Source organism: Pyrus communis, chromosome 13, assembly GCF_041283825.1.
Source record: "Pyrus communis isolate YQ-2024b chromosome 13, ASM4128382v1, whole genome shotgun sequence".
In the NCBI taxonomy this organism is placed as follows: Eukaryota; Viridiplantae; Streptophyta; class Magnoliopsida; order Rosales; family Rosaceae; genus Pyrus; species Pyrus communis.
The window spans coordinates 26,448,499-26,470,267 of NC_142577.1; the positions used below are offsets into that span (position 1 = coordinate 26,448,499).

General features: G+C 34.1%; 1 protein-coding gene and 1 long non-coding RNA gene across 2 annotated transcripts; one reads left to right on the plus strand and one right to left on the minus strand.

Moving 5' to 3' along the window:
• The first annotated feature begins 745 nt into the window (after nucleotides 1-745).
• On the plus strand, nucleotides 746-1,898 carry LOC148692017 (uncharacterized). The gene is made up of 2 exons (XR_015954649.1): nucleotides 746-1,193; nucleotides 1,299-1,898. It is a non-coding gene; the product is annotated as an uncharacterized LOC148692017 (long non-coding RNA).
• Nucleotides 1,899-13,799: 11,901 nt separating this feature from the next.
• Nucleotides 13,800-15,970, minus strand: LOC148692018 (uncharacterized). The gene is made up of 4 exons (XM_088683468.1): nucleotides 15,854-15,970; nucleotides 15,640-15,732; nucleotides 14,771-14,878; nucleotides 13,800-14,677 (listed from the first exon to the last, which is right to left on the minus strand). The coding sequence occupies exons 1-4, from the start codon at nucleotides 15,968-15,970 to the stop codon at nucleotides 14,081-14,083; spliced, it is 915 nt and encodes a 304-aa protein (XP_088539594.1). The 3' UTR covers nucleotides 13,800-14,080.
• Between the last annotated feature and the right edge of the window lie 5,799 nt (nucleotides 15,971-21,769).

Genomic DNA, 21,769 nt, shown 5'->3' on the forward strand with positions numbered 1-21,769 from the left:
CCTACCGTCCTAGGATCCAAGCTGAACTCAACTATGTAGTTGACTATTGGCGTGTGAAGTAAGACTTGCTGTCTTGGTCCAAATCTGACCCTGAAAAGGAGGCCCAAAATGGGCAATTGGATAAAGCCCAATAACAAAGTCATGGATTGACCAAGAGGCCCAATAGACTTTGAATCCCTTGGAACACTCTCACCATCCTCTGGAATTGGATCTAGTGTGACTATTTTGCAAGTAGTTGCTTTCTTCTTGCATTAATTTTTTTTTTGTTCATCAATCACAAGGAGTATAAAACTAAGCTCAATGTGCACCCATTTTTCTATATGCTTATTTTATTTGGAATCAAGAAGTCAATATTAGAATGAGTATACGGATCAACTGTTTTTTAATGAATCTAATCGATGATTTTTTTTAGGGTAAATTACATTTTGCACCCTTAAGTTTGGGTGAAATTACAACTTCTTATAACATCTTTAAAACATTTCAATTTTATACTTTTGCTATTATTTCATTTCAATTCCGTACAACTGTCTCAATTTCTGTTAATTTTTCCGTTATCTGCTTACGTGGATCTCACGAGGCCCATTATACTTGTGCCACGGGGATTAAAAATTAATAAAAAAGTAATTTTATTTATAAATGTTAATATAAAAAGGAAAATAAATTAAAATATAATTTGTTTTCAAATAATAATGGGTCCACCCCTTATTTCTACACTCATCTTCAACCTTTCCGTCAACCCATCTCCATTCAACCCTAGCCATAATCCTTCATCCAGCCACACCTCTATCTCCCTCCCCGTTGCCACACACTTCTCCTTCTCTCTCTAACTTAACCCCTACCCCACTTTTTCTCTATCTGTCTGTGACTTCCAACAATGGTGTTACAGTCAGTGACACCGATTTCGAAGCTCCTTCAATACTCTAGCAATGGTCGCTCCCCCGCCATCCAGCCTATTCGCAGCGGACTCTTCCTCGTCGGCTTGTAAGGTAAATCGAAGCGAACCCATAGGAAATTCGGAGCCGCCTTAAAGAGAATAACAAATCTCGATCAGATCCCTTGTCGAAGCCTCCCTTTCTAGATCCGGTTTTTTGTTCTATAGTGGTTGAACACAGTCGAGTTTGTCCCGTCTTCTGGGTTCTTGCATAAGCTGTGGGTTTTCCTTGGGTGGTGCGGATCTGAGTTCTTACAGTTTGGTAAGTCGCGATGGATTTTTGTGATTTGAACCACTTTTCAATCTTTGCTTCAATTCTTTGAAATTCATAGATTTTCCAACATTTTTGGTTGTTTTGTGTTTGCAGATGGGTGGGTTGCAATGGAGTTTTTGTTTTAGTGCTTAATGTTAGCAAGGTGGAGACTCTGAGATGGGAGCAACGCAAATAGAAGGAGAGGAAAAAGAAAGACAAAACACCACCATGCCGGTGCAAACTCTAAGAGGCAGAGCTGGTCAAGGGAAGCGAGGGAGTCGAGTGGCTCCTAGAAAAGAAAATAGAGGATAGTAAGGGGTGGGCGGATGCCAAGAGAATAAGAGAGAGTAAGGAAATGGTGGGCTGGAGAATGAGAAAGTGGCCACTTTCTATAATTAAAAATTATTTTATTAATTTTTAATCCACGTGGCACAAGTATAATGGGCCCGTGAGATCCACGTAAGTAGATAACGGAAAATTTAACTGAAATTGAGACGGTTGTACGGAATTGAAATGAAATAATAGCAAAGGTATGAAGTTGAAATGTTTTAAAGATGTTGTAAGAAGTTGTAATTGCACCCAAACTTGAGGGTGCAAAATGTAATTTACCCTTTTTTTTTTTTTTTAAGTATAAGATTAGATTACAACGTGGAAATGTACCTGCTTTTTCTATGTATGTGATTGTAAATGCAAGGGAAGTCATAATCGAATTTATCTCAATACTCATTCAAAATAAGTAAACGTTTCCTTAACGACGTTGCAAGTACGTATTTGATAGATACAACTCAACAATAATAGTTTCAACGTGCCGAGAGAATTATGTGCGGTTGTAATCTCTCTTCATTGATAAATAACAAAATAAATTGTTATTGACACTGTCAAAAGATTTTGGGCACTTCCCCTTGTTTTATTTTTTTCACTATATAATAGTGCCAAATTATCCTTTTGGTGAGCTATTTATAATTTCTTTATAGTTTCTACAAGAGATATTGGGGGTGAAGTGATTCAAACACGTCATTTCGAGTGTAAAGGCCAACGCTCTAGGTCACTTTAGCTATAAGCTCTTTGCAAAATGTTGTGCTGAATAAAGACTCGTTTAGATGTACTTTTAAAATGACTAAAAGTACTTTTGGTGAAATTTATTTTGAGTTCTAAGAGCACTTTAAGTGCTCTTTGGAAGGAGCACCACATATCTGTTTTTTGCAGAAAACACTTAAAGCGTTTTTTCAGAACTCACTTTGATTTTTTTACTAAAGATTGGTTTCAAAAGTATTTTCATCAAAAACGTTATTTTAAAAACACATCCAAACGAGTTATAAGAATTTTGAACTTATCATAATCTCGAGCGCAAAGGTGATTCAAACAAATAATCTCGAGAGCAAAGGTGATATGCGTTTTTGTCTTAAGTTCATTGTAGGCTGGGCTATACAGCTACACACGCATTCAGATAGTTAAGAAGCGTAGCCCATATTTTGGACCCTTCGCACAGTGAGAAGCCCCATTTTTCGTATGGGCAGTACCTATAGGCTTTTAACTCCATGGCATTCGGAACAAGTCCAACAAGTCTTCGCAGTCCAACTGATTTTTTTTCCAAAAAAAATAATAATTAATTACAAACATTCGCTAAATTAGAATATTTCCAAATGAGATGTCAATTCAAGCATAAAATTTAAATTTGATAGCCTATGTGGCACTTTGACATCTTTTAAAGTTTTGTTCTTCATCCGACATGTCAAATTGAACTATTATTTTATTATTTATTTATTATAATAATAATAATAAAATGCATTTAATACTCAATTAAAAAAAAAATTTGAAGCTGCTATCAATTTTGGCAGTAAGAGTGAGGGGTAGAAATCCATGTCATCATATTAGATTAAACCTGTAAAGCATTGTTGTTATGTTTTTTGAACGTTAGTATTGATTTGAACATTTTGACATATTTTTAAAAAATGATGTTAGATATGCAGCCAAAATCAGTGGATGATTGTTGTCCTTGTGTTTCATCCTCCATGTGGAATTATTAACATATTGTTCCGATTCCTAATCATTGGGAGGCAAGACCCTCAAGTCTTTTAAGTCAATAGTGGACGTTCCATGTACAGCTTTCGCTCACGTGAAGTCCTAATTTTAGTATGGCACAATTATTTGATCAATTGTATAAATTTAGCTAACATTTGAAATCAAACTCCCAAGTGTGTTATTATTGATTCAGCTAAGTCATTTGTTTTGCATAAAATTAAAATAAATCAATTATTTGTCCTATAATATGCTTCACAATGACTTATTTTCGTCCTATACTATGCTTCACAATGTCTTATACTATATGAGGTATCCCAAATTGAGAATGGTAGGACTAATCCTCCCGAAAAGGCTAAAAGCATTTCGGCTCATTCCTGGCCACAGTCAAATGGCACATATCCGATCTCAAAGCTTTCAACTAGAAAATCATTGATGTTTTTATCAATTCTGTGCTTTGAACATCTAGATCAGGGAACAAACCTGGCATAAACTTCTACCGCATTTCCACATTTCTACTTGATGTGGTTATAAACCCTTCCCTTATATGTATGTATGTATGTGTGTATGTATATGTATGTGTATATATTGTGACACGCATGAAAGCGGTACTATGTTCGTGATTGGAGAATGAAGGAGAGTCAGGAGCAGCAACGAAGTGGAGAATGTTTTTGTGGGGAAGCATTGCCCGGTATGATCTGATGCCTCCTAATTCCTAAATACCAATCAAGCCAAACAAGAAAATAAACATATATGGTCCATATAAACTGTTCGATCGACTTGGCCTATCATTCTAGTTCGTATAAAATACAAGCTGCATGTGAGATTGTCATCTGTAAAAAGGAAAACACAAAACACATGGAACGGAAGAAACGACATGCGATGGATGGATAAATTGATTGGAAGAAAAGTCGATGGTCTTGGTCTATATTTTGGCCTGCCAGCCCATGTGAAGGGCCGCCGAGCAATCCCAAGTTGTCATCCAAGGACAATGGTTCTCTCTCAGATGGGGTCTGCCTCACCTCTCAGCCAAACAATAAGGCCGCTACTGCCCCTTGCATGCACAACATGCATGCATGGACCACACACCACACCGTGCAGTCCATGCACAGGCGTCCAATATCCTATATATCCACTTACATTTTAGTTCGATCGTTGATCTCTCCATCTCCTGTCCCAAGCTAGCTAGTTGGCTACTTCTTATGATCTTATCTATCTCCTTCCTTTGTCCCCACATATATATATATATATATATATATATATATATATTGCACACACACACACACACACTTGTTTGCATATATAGATGCTCATCAAGTATTCGTCATGGAGATTTTGTAAAATGAATATAAAAGTTCTTAACGATGCCATTAGTCCGCTGATATTTATTAGTCACTAATAGGTTTTTCACCCAACTCATTATGTATAAGTACAACTAATGTTAGTGACTAGTATGAGTTCTTTTAATTTGTAATTATTTATATATGTGGCTAATGATGCCTTTTACTCACCCATTTTTGTTCGACTAATAAGATGATTTAGTGTCAAATTTTTTCTAATTAAATTGACAAATGGAATAACATGAAATTAAATACATATATCTCAATAAACTAGAAGTGCAAAAGCTCGTATTTATTGAGCTAAATCATCTTTTACTAATAATATATCACATAATCTCTGAAGATAGTACGTGTAACTAGTTCCAAGTTATTTAAGCTTCAAGGTTTCCAAATTTTTATTTTTCCTTAGCTAAAGAGCAATAGACAAAGCTTCACATAGAGATATTTTAAAATCCACAGGTATTTAGAATCAACAGCTAGTGGACCATGCATCTGATTAGATTTTGGAACATTATTCATCGTTTGGAATTTATTAGGACATAAAAAGTCCAAACGACAGCAACTTAAAATGACAAAATAAATCGGGATTCAGCACCAATATTCTTAAATAATGACCCAACTATTTAAAGTTACAGGCTGCACCCTTAAATAATGGCACCAATATTCTATATTTTGAGGATCCGTGAGATTTTTTCATAAGAATTTCCAGATTAATTTTGTGGTAAATTAAGTTATCAACTTAAATAATTTTTCTTATATGAAAACAAAATAATAATTGATAAAACAAAGAAAAAACAAAAGAAGAAGAAGAAAGTTTCACGTCATATTGAATCCCTTACATCTGCAAAACCTAATCCCCTCATCAAATATCTAAACTAAACCTAGCAAATCCAATTGCATAAAACCCTAATAACTTTACACATCCAATTTCATCCAACCTTTTATCAATAATATTCAAACTCAGTTAGTAACAAAGCACAAATTTTTTTTGAGATTGTGTGTTTAGGAAATTGGGATTCCCTTATTCTTGAACGCGTGAACCTTTTTTTATATGAAATTTTTCGACGACGACAGTAAAATTTTTGAAACATACCCCTCTCCTTTTCTCATATGCGAAAAGAAAAAAAAAACGCAAGAGGAGAGAAGGGGAGTGAACAATCAAGAGAGAGGTGGAGATAGGACATGGATATGCATGGAGAAGAGAGACAGTTGGGGAAGAAGACAGAAAGTATCACGCGGGAATATTTTTTTTTTTAATTTAATGATTTTGCGAAAGAATTGTGTTCCAGTGTAACATGAATTATTTAATGTCACATCCCGATCTGGGCCCCCACCACATCCCGGGTTCGACTTCACTGTAACATGATATTGTCCGCTTTGGGCCCCGACCACGCCTTCACGGTTTTGTTTATGGGAACTCATGAGAAACTTCCCAGTGGGTCACCCATCCTGAGAATGCTCTCGCCCGAACTCGCTTAACTTCAGAGTTTCGATGGAACCCGAAGTCAGTGAGTTTCCAAAATGCCTCGTGCTAGGTAAAGATGAGAATGTACATATAAGACTTACATGATCCACTCCTTTGGGCGATGTGGGATATCACAATCCACCCCCCTTAAGGGCCCGACATCCTCGTCGACACACTTCCGGCCAAGGATTGGCTCTAATACCAAAATTGTCACATCCTGGCCCAGGCCCCCACCACATCCGGGGCTCGACTCCATCATAGCACGATATTGTCCGCTTTGGGCCCCGACCACGCTCTCACAGTTTTGTTTTTGAAAACTCATGAGAAACTTCGTAGTGGGTCATCCATCCTGAGAAAGCTCTCGCCCGAACTCGCTTAACTTCAGAGTTCCGATGGAACTCAAAGCCAATGAGTTCCCAAAAGGTCTCGTGCTAGGTAGAGATGAGAATATACATATAAGGCTTACATAATCCACTCCTTGGACGATGTGGGATGTCACATTTAAGTTAATAGCTTAGTTTACCATAAGATTTATCTTAGGATTCATATGAAACTGGAGCTCACATATCCTAAAATAACAACAGTATTAGTCCAGTTTTTTTAAAGTTAAGGCAATTATATTAGTATTGGTCTCAAGATCTACGCTTTTTTGGTCAACTATGTCGTCTGATGCATTAAACTGGTATATGTCTCTCTAACTTATTCGGTGCTTAGAATTGAATTGTATATCCTAATCACTATGTTTAAGTTACGTTTAAAAAAGTAAAAAGAAACTTGAATGTTAAAAATGGATTGCTAATTGCTTAAGCTTTTAATCTTCATATAAAAAGGTAAGATTATAAGAAACAAGTCTCTAATCCTTTATCAATTACTAAAATCCGAAACATATCTTGAATTTTATGTTGTCCAATTCGATCCAATCTTAAGCACAAAAAGGGTCACAAACCTTTTCGTGCAAATAAATCAAGCATGGGTTTGGAGCAAACAGAGCAAAGATCCCTTCTAATTTTCTGTAACCTCTAATTATACATAGTTTCGATTAAATTGTACGCATCATCAGAATTTCACTAATTTACAAAGAGTTTCTGGTTGGATTCGGAAAAGGACAGGTAATGTCACATGCATGCACATCCTCCTCGCTGGATCGTAGCTAGAAACAAAACATATAACGTAGATCCTTCATGTATTACTTTTAGACCTGGCAATTTCTAACACGACCCGATAACCCGACACGACACGACACGAAATTAACAGGTGTTTGGGTCGACACGATAACGAATCGGGTCTTATCGGGTAACCCGATAAGCACCTGTTAAGATAACGGGTTGGGTCGGGTATACACGTGGGTAAACACGATACACGATAAGCAGAATATTATTTTTATAATTTTATAACCCTCAAAAAATACTGTAATAATTATATACATTAATTTTACAATTTTATACCCCTAAAAATTATAATAAATATATATATATATATTAAATTAACTATAAAATTTATAATAATTATAATAATTATATATACTATAATAATTATACCCCCAAAATATTAAGTCTATCTATACTAATTATATATATATATATATATATTAAATTTTATAAAAACTATAATAATTATTAATTAATAATTTAATATGCATGATCATGCATTGCATATTTGCATGATTTTGCATCCATTGAAATTTGATCCGTCAGGACTCATATGTGATTTGTTTCCATTCTCAAATTTCAATAATCAATTTCTTGCCATTGCCATTTGCCAACTTGCCGCCCTTTTTGAAGAAAAAAAATGGAGGGAAAATGAAAATGTTAAGAAAAGTTGAAAATAAAACAAAAAAGTGAGGGAATTCAATTAGGGAAAGATGTTGGAGGGAAAAGTGAAAATGATAAGAAAAAGTTGAAAAGGAAACAAAAAAGAGAGGGAAACATGAAAATTAATAGAAGTGGTGAATCTAAGTATAAATAAACTCTAAGTGTTAGTCAATCTATCGTTTTACGAATTCTCCAAAACTAATTTCAACGATCCAAACCGTCAAAATTGTTTGTATATGCTTGGAGATCACATCAGCAAAAAATCACAAAAAAAAAACATTCAGAGATCAAGTAACGGGACAAAGCTTTTCAACGGTTATAAACGAAAAATCACGATTTAACGGTTATTTTAACTCCAATTTTGATGATTTTTTATAACTACACTCCTTGACCCTATATGAATACAATGAATGAATTCGATCTTCAATTTAAAATATTTACACAAGTGGATACCACAAAATCTTATGTTATACTTAATAAAAGTATAAATAAACTCTAAGCGTTAGTCAATCTATCGTTTTACGAATTCTCCAAAACTAATTTCAACGATCCAAACCGTCAAAATTGTTTGTATATGCTTGGAGATCACATCAGCAAAAAATCACAAAAAAAAAAACATTCAGAGATCAAGTAACGGGACAAAGCTTTTCAACGGTTATAAACGAAAAATCACGATTTAACGGTTATTTTAACTCCGATTTTGATGATTTTTTATAACTACACTCCTTGACCCTATATGAATACAATGAATGAATTCGATCTTCAATTTAAAATATTTACACAAGTGGATACCACAAAATCTTATGTTATACTTAATAAAAGTATAAATAAACTCTAAGCGTTAGTCAATCTATCGTTTTACGAATTCTCCAAAACTAATTTCAACGATCCAAACCGTCAAAATTGTTTGTATATGCTTGGAGATCACATCAGCAAAAAATCACAAAAAAAAAAAACATTCAGAGATCAAGTAACGGGACAAAGCTTTTCAACGGTTATAAATGAAAAATCACGATTTAACGGTTATTTTAACTCCGATTTTGATGATTTTTTATAACTACACTCCTTGATCCTATATGAATACAATGAATGAATTCGATCTTCAATTTAAAATATTTACACAAGTGGATACCACAAAATCTTATGTTATACTTAATAAAAGTATAAATAAACTCTAAGTGTTAGTCAATCTATCGTTTTACGAATTCTCCAAAACTAATTTCAACGATCCAAACTGTCAAAATTGTTTGTATATGCTTGGAGATCACATCAGCAAAAAATCACAAAAAAAAAAACATTCAGAGATCAAGTAACGGGACAAAGCTTTTCAACGGTTATAAACGAAAAATCACGATTTAACGGTTATTTTAACTCCGATTTTGATGATTTTTTATAACTACACTCCTTGACCCTATATGAATACAATGAATGAATTCGATCTTCAATTTAAAATATTTACACAAGTGGATACCACAAAATCTTATGTTATACTTAATAAAAGTATAAATAAACTCTAAGCGTTAGTCAATCTATCGTTTTACGAATTCTCAAAAACTAATTTCAACGATCCAAACCGTCAAAATTGTTTGTATATGCTTGGAGATCACATCAGCAAAAAATCACAAAAAAAAACCTTCAGAGATCAAGTAACGGGACAAAGCTTTTCAACGGTTATAAATGAAAAATCACGATTTAACGGTTATTTTAACTCCGATTTTGATGATTTTTTATAACTACACTCCTTGACCCTATATGAATACAATGAATGAATTCGATCTTCAATTTAAAATATTTACACAAGTGGATACCACAAAATCTTATGTTATACTTAATAAAAGTATAAATAAACTCTAAGTGTTAGTCAATCTTAAAAACAAAAACTCTTTATCCTTGCACATTTAATATTTGTAATAGATTAGTAGTGTATGTATTATTTTTTTTATTAGGCTTTCATTTTCGAGTGTAGATATAGTACTTGAACGAGAAATGTTTTAATGTTTTCAAGTAATATTTATGTCGCAATGTGTGGTATGTGCAAATTTTAAAAAAAATATATTTTTTTCTTAACGGGTCATAACGGGTCGGGTCACTTTACCCGTTGGGTAAAGTGACACGACCTGTTAAGGACCCGTTAAGATAACGGGTGTGACACGACACGACCCGTTAAGATAACAGGTGTTACACGAAAACGACACGAACACGACAGACACGACCCGTTTACTTTCATGTCCCTTATGATTAGAATATTCCCGTGATATATATCAAGACATTGAAGAGTGAACGTACTTAGTTGACAAATAAAATATCGACTCTCATGTAAAGAGGCATTCTTGTACTCGATGTTCTGAGTTTGAGTCCCCATCCTAGCATTTATATTTTTTGTACTTAAAACAAATCTGGCATATTTATGTGTGTGTGTTACCTGAGTATTGACTTAACAAAATACACAAAAATATATACATATATTATATATAGGGACGAATGCGTGGCACCACATTTTTTACACAAGTTTTGTAGATCTAACTTCATAATGTATTTTAAAGGTCTGAATCGTCTATCTTTTAGGTCTTCTCTCAAAGATCATGCCTCCCATAAATCATCAAAATCTGAAATCATATGACCGTTGAATTAAAAATTTAGCGTTTATTTGTAAAAACATATTCATTAATTTTTTACACTACAAATGAATGTCTTAATTATTTTTTATTCGTCTAATTTTTCAGAAGGATGATCTATAAATGATATTTTAAAAAATAAAACGATTCGAATCGTTAAAATATATTATGAAATAGACCCCATAAAACGTGTGCCAAAATCTGAATAAAAAGAGTAGTATAACATATCCGCTTCCGATATATAATATAAGTCTAAGCATGCATATTTCTTAAGCCAATATTCTTATTGGGTGTGTTTAGTTGTCTAAGCCGAATTTCTATTCTCTACTGTTCCCACCTTCTACGCCATCAAATGGGGCATGATTAATTTAAGCAAATTACATTCCAAAAGTTAACATCGCGATTACCAAAAAAAAAGTTAACATCGCTCCACCATACGTTAGTGCTAATACGTACCGACTCTGCTATTGCAGATGCAGACTGCTATGTTATGCAAAGGCAAAAACTAAAATTGATAATATTCCAAACACAATGCTCAGCTGTTGGCTTTATACTATACATTTAAATTTAATAATTAATCTTATTTTGTAAGATATAATCCATATACTGCCTCATTTTTTATGACCCTTAAAACTAAACATTTGCAACTAGAACTTCATTTTTCTGAATTTCAAATAGAAAGAAGGATATATAAATCTCAACAGAACTACATAAGTGCGAAAGCAACAGCACACTGCCGGATAGTGCCAAAACGATTGAAAAAAAAAAAAAAACATTTCACATGAATCCAAACTTAGTGTCCCAACATATATATTTCCTTCAAATTAGGGCTATATATCCTATTTATGGTGTATGCCAGTATAATTTGAATTTTCTCCCGGTTTCTATCACGAGATGGTTTTCACTATACTCAGAACATTGTTGTGGCTTTACTATTTAACTTAAATTATGATAATGTTATTTGCTTTTTATTGATATATTTTAAAAACGAAAATTATTAATTAATCATATCGCTTACTTATATTACAATATTAGAATGAAACACCACGAGACATGTGTTGATAATAAATCTCACATTGATGAGAAATGGAACTTGCATAGGCTTACAAGTAAGTTTGATTACTCCTCGTAATATCAAATGGTTTTATGGTGAAGCTTTAACTTTCTTCATGACAATTTGTCCCACTTGTGAAGTCTAACCGACACATTTGCTCCACGTCACCTCGTTTGTGTTGTTCACGTGCTAAGTTTGTAAATTCGCCACACGTGAGAGAGCTTGTTGAGAATGAATTTTACATTGATGAGAGGATGAACTTTGCATGAATTTATGTCACATCCCCGCCCGGGGTCCACCACATCCCGGGACCGCTCCACCACCGTAGCATGATATTGTTTGCTTTGGGCCCCGACCACGCTCTCACGGTTTTGTTTCTGGGAACTCACACGAGAACTTTCCAGTGGGTCACCCATCATGGGAGTACTCTCGCGCGTTACTCGCTTAACTTCGGAGTTCCCATGAAATCCGAAGCCAGTGAGCTCCCAAAAGGCCTTGTTCTAGACGTCTTGATTTCGATCGAAGTGTGTCAATTTATAAGTAAGTTAAATTACACTCTATATTATCAATTAATTTATAGTAAAACCTCAATTTTATTCTAAATGCATGTATTTCGTAAACACACAAAATTTTCTCTTCATTCTTTTCATTATTATTCTCATTCATTTGAACTTAAATCACGGGGCCTTTTCTTTCTCTCTTTCTTTTAACACCAACAGACCAACTTGGAGCCCTTTCTGTCTCTCAGTAAAAAAAGTATATTCAGATTCCGTAATATTGTGGCATAGCATGCCTTAACCCTAGCTACTAGGGTTGGTAGGGAGAGATGGAATAGGATCCTCTCCTGATTTATTTTGTGGGGATGCAGATGATAAATCAATCGTGTCTGTTTATTGTATATTATGCAGTTAGAAATAATTTTAAAATTTTAATTTAAAATTAAATATAAATAATACATAATAAAAACTGACAACACAATGTACAATAAATGAACATAATTTATTGATTTCCGAATTCCCACAAAAAGAATCGGAAGAGGATCCTTGTCTGGGAGAGATAGCTAAAGGGTCGACTTTCAACGACCCTACTGGCCCAGCTAAATGGACTCCATTAGCATATCACTGATTAGCATTAGGTTTAGGGTTTATTCTTTCACAAGGAGCAAATGAACAGCCCCGATAATTAAAGGATGACAAAAGCTGAATCAAACGGGGTAGTGGGTTCTAATCTCGACTAGCACATCAAGTAAATCTGAAGTGAAAAAAAAGCATCGTCCGCATCTCGACCCGAATCCAACCTAATTTTTCTGCTTTAGCGAGAAGAGACAGTCTTGCTAGATTTGGTTAATCGAGTACTCCAAGCATCGTGTCGCACAATTACCTTTGTTTTGAAAAAGTAATTTACGGAGCATAAGTACAATGTTACCGCATGTGATGTTTCATGTCAATTATACAACGTTACATGTAATCTATTTTTACAGATTTTGTTAAATTATTACCGCGAGATGCAAAAGTAGATATGTACCCATGATTATAGATCTTCTTCCCCTTGCGATCACATGCCCTTGTAGCCTTTAGAAACTAGGGTTTTCTCTTTCTCCTTTCGAATCATTTTTTTTACCCGCAGAATCTGCACTGCAGTTAGATGCTCGATCGATCTCCTTGGTGACGTAGTTACATGTGGAATATATGCGTAGTGGTCGTACGTGTATGTATTCCCAATCTTCATGCCTAGCACATTGCCTAACATGCATGTTAATTAATTATACAATTTTTGGATAAGATAATATTAAGATGTACCCTTAATTAAGTTGTAAACCTTCCCATCATTAGGAGCCGACTGGCACTACAAAAAAATATGAGCACTGCACACAAAAAATTATATGTGCCTTTTGAGGCTAAAAAGCACCAACATTTATGCTCATAGACCAATAGCAACAGTGCAGCAACTAAGTTTGTATATGTGCCCTCTATGGGCGTCACCATTACATATAGCACACAATATGATGTTTTGTGCCCAAAGCTAAGCACAAATACAACCCTTATTGTGTCTTACCTCTAATAAAGGCTACTGAATGTATAGTGTAAGATGGGCACAATTGCTATTTTAAAGGCTTGGATTGCTGTATAAATGTTAAAGCAAGGGCACAACTTTAAAATTGTGCCACTATTATATTTTAATAAATACAATAAAACTCCAGCACAATTAAAAATTTGTGGCATAATTGGATATTTTTATTTAAACATGGAAATCATCAGGTTGCTCATAGAACCTAATTTCCACCTAAATTTAGAAACTTACAAATCATCCATTACAAACTAAACATAAATCAACATTAGCACTAAAATAGTGAAGTTAATATATTACATAACCCATGTTCTCGGCTAAGACCGATTCATGCAACCTAACAATACAACCCATCCAAATGTTAAACCAAAAAATACATGTTATCCTATGCTAGACATACCCGGGATTCTCTATATACAACAAAATATAACATATCCAAGCTTGTATCCCCAAGTCAAACGTACTAATGGTTAAACTAGCAATATATAAACAAAATACACATCTACAAGGGCTGCTTGATGACAACTAACCAGTATTCTCACTTTGGCAGTCCTCATGCATCATAGCACTAGAAATTGGAGGTCCACACTGCACATTCTTGTCATTTCCACCTTCGAAACGCGTTGAAATCTGAGCGTGTGAGCTTCCACACCCTTGCTTCTGAGTTGAAGTACTTTGTGGAGCACCCACTCCAAATGAACCAATGTTGATGCCTACATGTGCCAACATGGCTTTCAATTGCTCAGCCATTTGCACCTTTGCTAACCTCAAATTCTCCTCTTGTTCGGCCCTAAGCCTTTGTATGCTTTCTTCTTGCTCTCTTTTCATCTTTTCCGCTTTCTCATTTGCCTCATGCATCATACGAGTCATTTTTTCTTCCGCAGCAGCAGTAGCTTGTTTCTGAGCTTCATAAGCTTCCCGAAGATACTTCACTTCCCTAGAAATACCTCGCTGTTCAGTAACAATTCCTGGTACATCTGCCCAACCAACTCCAAGGCCAAAGCCTCGCACTTGATTTCGCTTCTCCGGGCCCAGCACTTCTGCATAAATCTTATTACGAACCTCTGTTATTACCTCATCACCACGCTCACGAACCTCCACTTCCAGATTTTCAAACGCCAACTGTTTGAAAAAGCCTTAATCATTCGTAAATGCATAAAATTTCATTAAAGGTTGCTGGAAATATATTTGGTCAAGTGAAAATGTACAAATTACCATCATTCTAGCAGATTCATCATCAACTGGGAGTTGCTTAGGTCCTCTTGTGTGTGTCATTTTGAAAAAAGTCACACGATCAGGTTCATTTCCATCATGTTCTTCAGCCTAAGACACAAAAAAAATCCCAAAAACAACCACAATCATTAAACAATCACAGTTACAATGACTAAAACTATAGTGCACTATATATAAACACAAACATCAATAAGGGTAATAAACCGTTGTTCCTGAAAAATTGGAAGAAAGAAAATACTTTAGTTTATGTCAAATGTATACTCATTTGAACTAAAATTAAATGTGAGATATAGTTTTTGAGACATTTGGATGTTTGTATTGATCTCGTACATTAAATATGCATGCATATCAATCCAGTTATCATTGATAGGATTGGGACATGATGACTACTTAATACTTTCGTTTTCTATTTCATTTTGTTCAAGCATTAACCTAAATAACTGTAGTTTTCTTTTTGACAACGTCTTCTTTTTGCTGAACATCTTCTTTTTGACAAAATTACTCCATTACTCGGACATTATTACTTTTTGGTTAATGCATTATCAATTTGAGGCAGGTGCAAGCACAATTAAGAAATATCCCATTACGATCCCTAAACTAACCTATGATACAAAATGAGGAACAAATCACAAAAACTAAGTCAAGTTTTAACCATGTACTTATAACAGGAATGAAAACAAGACTAAGATTATGAGTTAATCATGAGATATGTTCACTATCTGTAGCATTATTCCTGTAACTTTATGTTCATCTTTATCAATAATAAGATATAGTGACTATCTTCGGTACTATGTAAAACAAGTATTCATGGCAACATCAAATTATAATATATGGTACAAGAATCCACTCACATAATCATTCCGTATTTGAGCAAAAGTTGTTGTCCTAGTTGTGTGACTCGTCTTTAACATCTTTCGATTCTTGACATTTGTTGCACATCTCCGCTGGATCACAACAAATACAGAACACCACAAAGGAAAATACTCATGTTATCGAACCTTATATTTTGTTTCAACTACGGTTTAATGAAGTATAGTAACTATAGTGTTGAAAAGTTTTACAAACCTTATTTTCAATTTTATCCCAATAAGCTACCAAGGCTTGCCATTGTGTCTGGATTACCCTAGAATCATTGCAATGCTTCCTCTGCTCGGAGTTCTCAAAGGGAACAAAAACTTTCATAAAGATCCAACTTAATATCCCAAATATCACAAACCAACTAAAAGCAGATGTGGTCTACATTAAAGTGCCTTATTCATTAACGGCTACTTTGAATAGAATTTTGTTTCATTTGAATGAACTCCATTTGAAGTTTGCTATGATAAGCGTAAAATTATTCTACCTATTTTACCCCGACAACGACGTTTTCTTGTGATATGTTTGATTTAAATGAAAGGAATTGCATGTTCTTTGTGTTTTGTGGCTAGATTAATGAGATGGAAAAAATCGTATTAAAATTCTATAATTGCTAGTCAAGTGAATTTGGAGAATGTTTTGATTGTCATTGATCTCTTGCTCTAATTATTAAATCATTTGTTTGGTGGCATATTGAGAGTTGTTACATGTGCAACTGGATTATGTAGTGCATTTCTATCATTTGAATTTTATGCAAGATGATAAAAGATAGAGGAATTGCATTCATAAGAGCTTTGCCCTTATCCTCCCATTAGTCATGTGACTATTTATAAGAAAATGAGAAGGACAACCCTATTCTTTCCAGTGCAGCTAATACAAATATTAGTCATGCCTTTGTCTCCCAAAGACCAGGAAAGAAGCCATTGACATACCGTAGTGAGTAAACTGAAGAGGCCCAAGACCGAGAATAAGTTGGTGCTAAGCTTTCGTCAGTTACAGCAAAGGAAGAGAAAGAGGAACAGCTGGAGTGCTTGGAATTAATTGATCATGCTATTGAAATCCTACAAACATATGATGCCCAAGACTTATACTTGTTCTTTTATTCATAATATATATATCAGACTACAAAGTATTCATTGCACCAAACAAATTGATTCAGAGTATACATAAATTACGAAAGAAATCTAGTAGGAAAGGCAACTAAAAACTCCATGTTTCTCTGTTACAATCTCAGATTTCCTAATTACACAGTTCTATAAAAAAAAAGAGCACATATTGGTGACTAATTTACTTTTTTCATGCTGGCTCCATTACAGTTGATACAACATTGGAAGGATGATAAGCTGACATTCATGACTTACACTTATGCATTACACCCCTTTTAACATGCAAGTCTGTTAGCTTCAAAACAGTTTCTATTGTGAACTTCCAATCAATAAGCAGCCTAAGGGAAGGGTCGCATGCCTAAACCTTGTCCCTGATGTTACCTCAAGACCATAAATAAAATTTCACCAAACAAATTGAGTACCAGCCAAATCGTAGAAAAAAATGGTTCAATCTCTCTCCCATATTTTTCGATTACTTCTTGTTTTATTCCTATTATATATCAGACCCCACAGAAAATTCCACCAAACAATTAAGTACCAGCAAATCGTCGAAACAATTAAGAACACAAAAAACAATTGAGTACCAGAAAACGATTCAATCTGTCTCGCATGGTTTTCGATTATCCAAGCCAGCCACCAAATAAGAACACAAAAAAAAACATATATAAAAATCAAATACCTGAAGAAAGCCACACCAGCTGGGCAAATTGGAGGAAAACGAGGACTTGAGTACGATTTAGGCACCGGCCGTTCAGAAATAACCTGAAGAACACCCACACCAGATGTGCGATTTGGAGGAAAACGAGGAGTTCAGTGCGATTCCGGCACCGGCCGTTCAGAAATTACCTGAAGAAAGGCACACCAGATGTGCGATTTGGAGGAAAACGAGGATTTGGATAAAGATATTTTTGTGTTTATAGTTATGATTCCTTTGCCCAGGTGTGCGATTTGGTGAAGCAGAAGTATGAAGCCTTATGTTGGGGAAGTATGAAAGCAAGTTTCTTTTTTTTTTTCCCTTTTTTATTTTGGTTTCTCGTTTCTCGTTTCTTTTTTCTTTTAGTTTACTAGTAATGGGCGTTGGGGAAGTATGAAAGCAAGCATTTTTTTTCCTTTTTTATTTTCTTTTTTCATTTCTTCTATCTTTTAGTTTACTGGTAATGTCTCATAACCTTTGCATTGCCACGCTGTGAATTCACTGAATTCTGCGGTATGAAGTGGACGAGAAACATAATTATAACCTAAAAAAATATATACTAGGAGTAAATCTACAAGGGCTAATTAGAAAGAAAACATTATTATATTGGAATACGACATAAGTTGATAAAAGGACCGAAGTGGAGTCCAGCATAGCATAACTTATTGGTTCCTTCCCTTTGGCCTGAATGGCCTATTTCCCACAAGGTGGGAGTTTATATTCATTTAAATCCATAGTTTAGTGAAACGACTTCAAATGTTTGTAACTATGCCGTTATAATCCGGATTCGCAAATGATTTTCATCTGTGCGTTCGTGGTCTCGAGATCTATTTGAAAACATCAATTGTGAACTTGAAAGGTCAACGAGTTTTAAAGATTGATTACGAAAATTCAAATCCGATAGTTATTCGATTTAATTCCAAAAATCAATGGAATTAAAATTAACTAATGAAAATAATGTAAACGTGAAATACGAATTTAAATAACGAGATATGTAATTAATAGTGAAATTCCGAGGATGGGATTTCACAAAGCCATTATTAGTTATAGTCCAATTTTGTTTTAATTTTGAAGCTCTATCGAAGGTTAATTGTGTTTAGCATGATAAAAGGCTTGCGTTGTTCTTTTATTAATTTTTTCTTTTGTTTTTTTCTTTTTTGTATGAACCGGGAAACATAATTATAAACCAAAAAATATATAATGTTGGGAGTATCTATATCATGGGCCAATTAGAAAGAAAATATTATTATATTGTAATACTACATAAGTTGATAAAAGGACCCAAGAGGAGTCCAGCATAGCATAAGATAGTTATATTTTCATAGTACACCAGTGAAATATAACATAATACAAAATATATTAATTGTCATCGTCATCGCTGGTTAAAACCTCAACGGTAACATTCTGCATATTTCGTGAGCTCAACTGTGGGAGAGACAGACCTCTAGGACGAATTTGTGCTTGATAAGTGCGTGGTTCTTCAATAATAACGACAGAACTGGTAGACTGTTCAATTGTTGTTTCAGCAGAAACCAAATTGACAGGATATTGTTCTGTCCTACCTGGGTTTGCCCATGTTGGCAATACACGTCCTTGAGGTGCGCGTACGCATCCGTTATTGAAGGGTAATGCGTAGCCAAGGCGACCATCAGCAAAAGTAGTAAGAATGTACTGATTATTAAAAGAACGAGGTGTGCGCCCGGCATTAACAGGTTGTCGTGGACGTTGAACTGGAGGATTCGTTGTGGAATTTTCTGTTGTAATGTTGGAAGCAATATACGAATGTGATGCTGGAGATTCAATTCCAATTCTAACTCCACGACGTCGCATGTCCGCCATTCTCAATGATGTAGAACTTGCTCAAATTCAAAAGAAACACAAGTGTATGAAGCAACCTTCTTAATTTCCATATACAAATTAGTAAGGGAGTGTGTGGACGTTTTATAGTAGAATAAAGGCACAAATCCATAATTGTGCCAACATATTCTTTTGCTATGGAGTATTTATTATTTATTAATATTTACTAGACACAATTTCTAACATTTGTGTCAGAAAAGAGGAATTTATAATTATTAAAATATATTCTCTATTTGAAGACCCAATGAGAAGTAGAGTGATTTATTATTTATTAATATTTAGTGGACACAATTTCTATCATTAGTGTCATAAAAAGGAATCTACAATTATTAACTCATTTGTCTATCTGAAGACCAACTAACTTTTGCACAGAGACCAACCCTAAGGGCACAATTGTTGGTTATGTGTCACTGCAGGTAGGACTTTAAAACCAAAAACCATATCACCAAGTATAAAAAACAAACCTGCAAGAAGATAACAATCCAAAAAGCAGTTCAAAAAGATACGAATCTAACAAACATTCATTGCACCTGGACATGATCCTTTGTAAATCTAAAACATGCCGCTTAGTACTATGGTGTAGTGGTATTCTTCTTTGCTTGTAAGTGAGAGATCTGAGGTTCAGCTTTCGGGAAAAACAAATTTGAACAACATTATTGCTAACTTATTTTGAGGCTAAAATATTGCATGGTAATAAACAGTTTCATACCATTATTTACCACAATTTTATAAATTTTAATTATTGGTGTGCTAGTGGAGGTAAAGACAAACGAGAGAGAACATATAGTGCCTTTGACAAATAATTTTTATAGACACAAAATATTTTTTGTGCCCATTTTCAATAAAAAAGTTGTCATGTGATCCCACTCGACACGAGTTCCGTGCCCATTAGTGTTTTGTGTCTGCTTTTTTTAACATTGGGCACAATAGATGGTGCCCTCTATGGAATGGGAATTGTTTAAGCTTTTTGGTGGTCAAACTGATACGAAATTCTCAATTGTGCCCTTTATTTTGTACCCAAAGCTCATTTTTCTTGTAGTGTGGCTCTTGGCAACGTGGCCTGCTAAGTAACCTAATTTGTTTTGTGTATGGCTTCTCATGTGGCATCTGAATTTCTATGCTTCTATGCATGCGCATTCTGCATTGTCCAAAACTACAAATTAATTTCAATATTCCAACTGATATATATAAATTTTACAAATTAGGGTTCAATTATTATTCAAGAAAAGCATCTCTGAACACCTCAACAGACAACAGAAGAATTTCATTCTCACTAACAATAAAATTTTGATTATGTTTTATAATTAGCCCAAGGGGATAGTTGGTTTGGTAACTTAGAAGTGTTGCAATCGCAACGGCACTCAAAAGGGCTTAAATCTCGAGACTATTGCCTTGATTTAACTGTTGCACGAGTTAGGAGGCGAATTCGTGCTACTAGAATTTTGTTTTCTTTCATCCAGAATAACATTCACTTCGAGATTGCTGAGAGTACGTGACAAAGGAGGAGAGGATTCATCAATGTATAACAAAAGTCATAAACCAATTAAGTGAACAATGCATCGACATTGTATTTCTACTTCGAAACTAAATCGATAACATGTAATGATAGTTCTTTATAAAAGAAAGGAGAAATCAAGTTATCATCGCTCTTTTTCAACTCCATTGATTGAAACCTTATTCATTTTTAATTTTTGTCTTAAATGTCAAAATGGTCCCTGTTTTATAGCCATATGGCCAATTTAGTATTCGTGTTTTCGATTTAGCTAATTTAGTCGTTGTGTTTATCTCTCTTAGCCAATTAAGGAGATTTCATTCAATATCTTTTAAAAAATTCATAAGAAAAACTATATGAGAAATAATTACCCTTTTTCTTTACATAAAAATGCAAATTGACGAGAAATAACACATATAAGAAATAAAACTTCTAATCTGAAAAATGATTAAGGTTGTGACATAGAAAATAGGGGATAATGTTGGGGAGAAGGTTGGAGGTGGGAGGAGAATAATTTTTCTTTTAAATTTAAAATTTATTTAATTTTAAATATTTTAAATCAAATAAATTATAATTTTATAAATAAGTTTATAATATATATATATATTACAAAAATTAGATGAAAATGTCCTCAATTGGCTAACAAAGATAAACACAAGGACCAGATTGGCCAAATTGAAAACACAGGGACTAAATTGACCCAATGACTAAAACACATGAACCATTTTAATATTTAAGCCTCAATTTTTAATCAAGGTCCCTCAGTTTTAATAAATGTCATTAATTATTTCAATACTAAAATATTTTACATGTCAAAATAATTAAATTTTATTTCTAAATATATTCATTTAGTGTTAAAAACGTTACATTTGATATAATATATATTTATGGCTAAATTTTGCATCTTATATTTTTATTTTTAACTTGTACCCATTTTATTTTGCTACGCTTTTTTTAAATTGTACCAATTTTCTTTT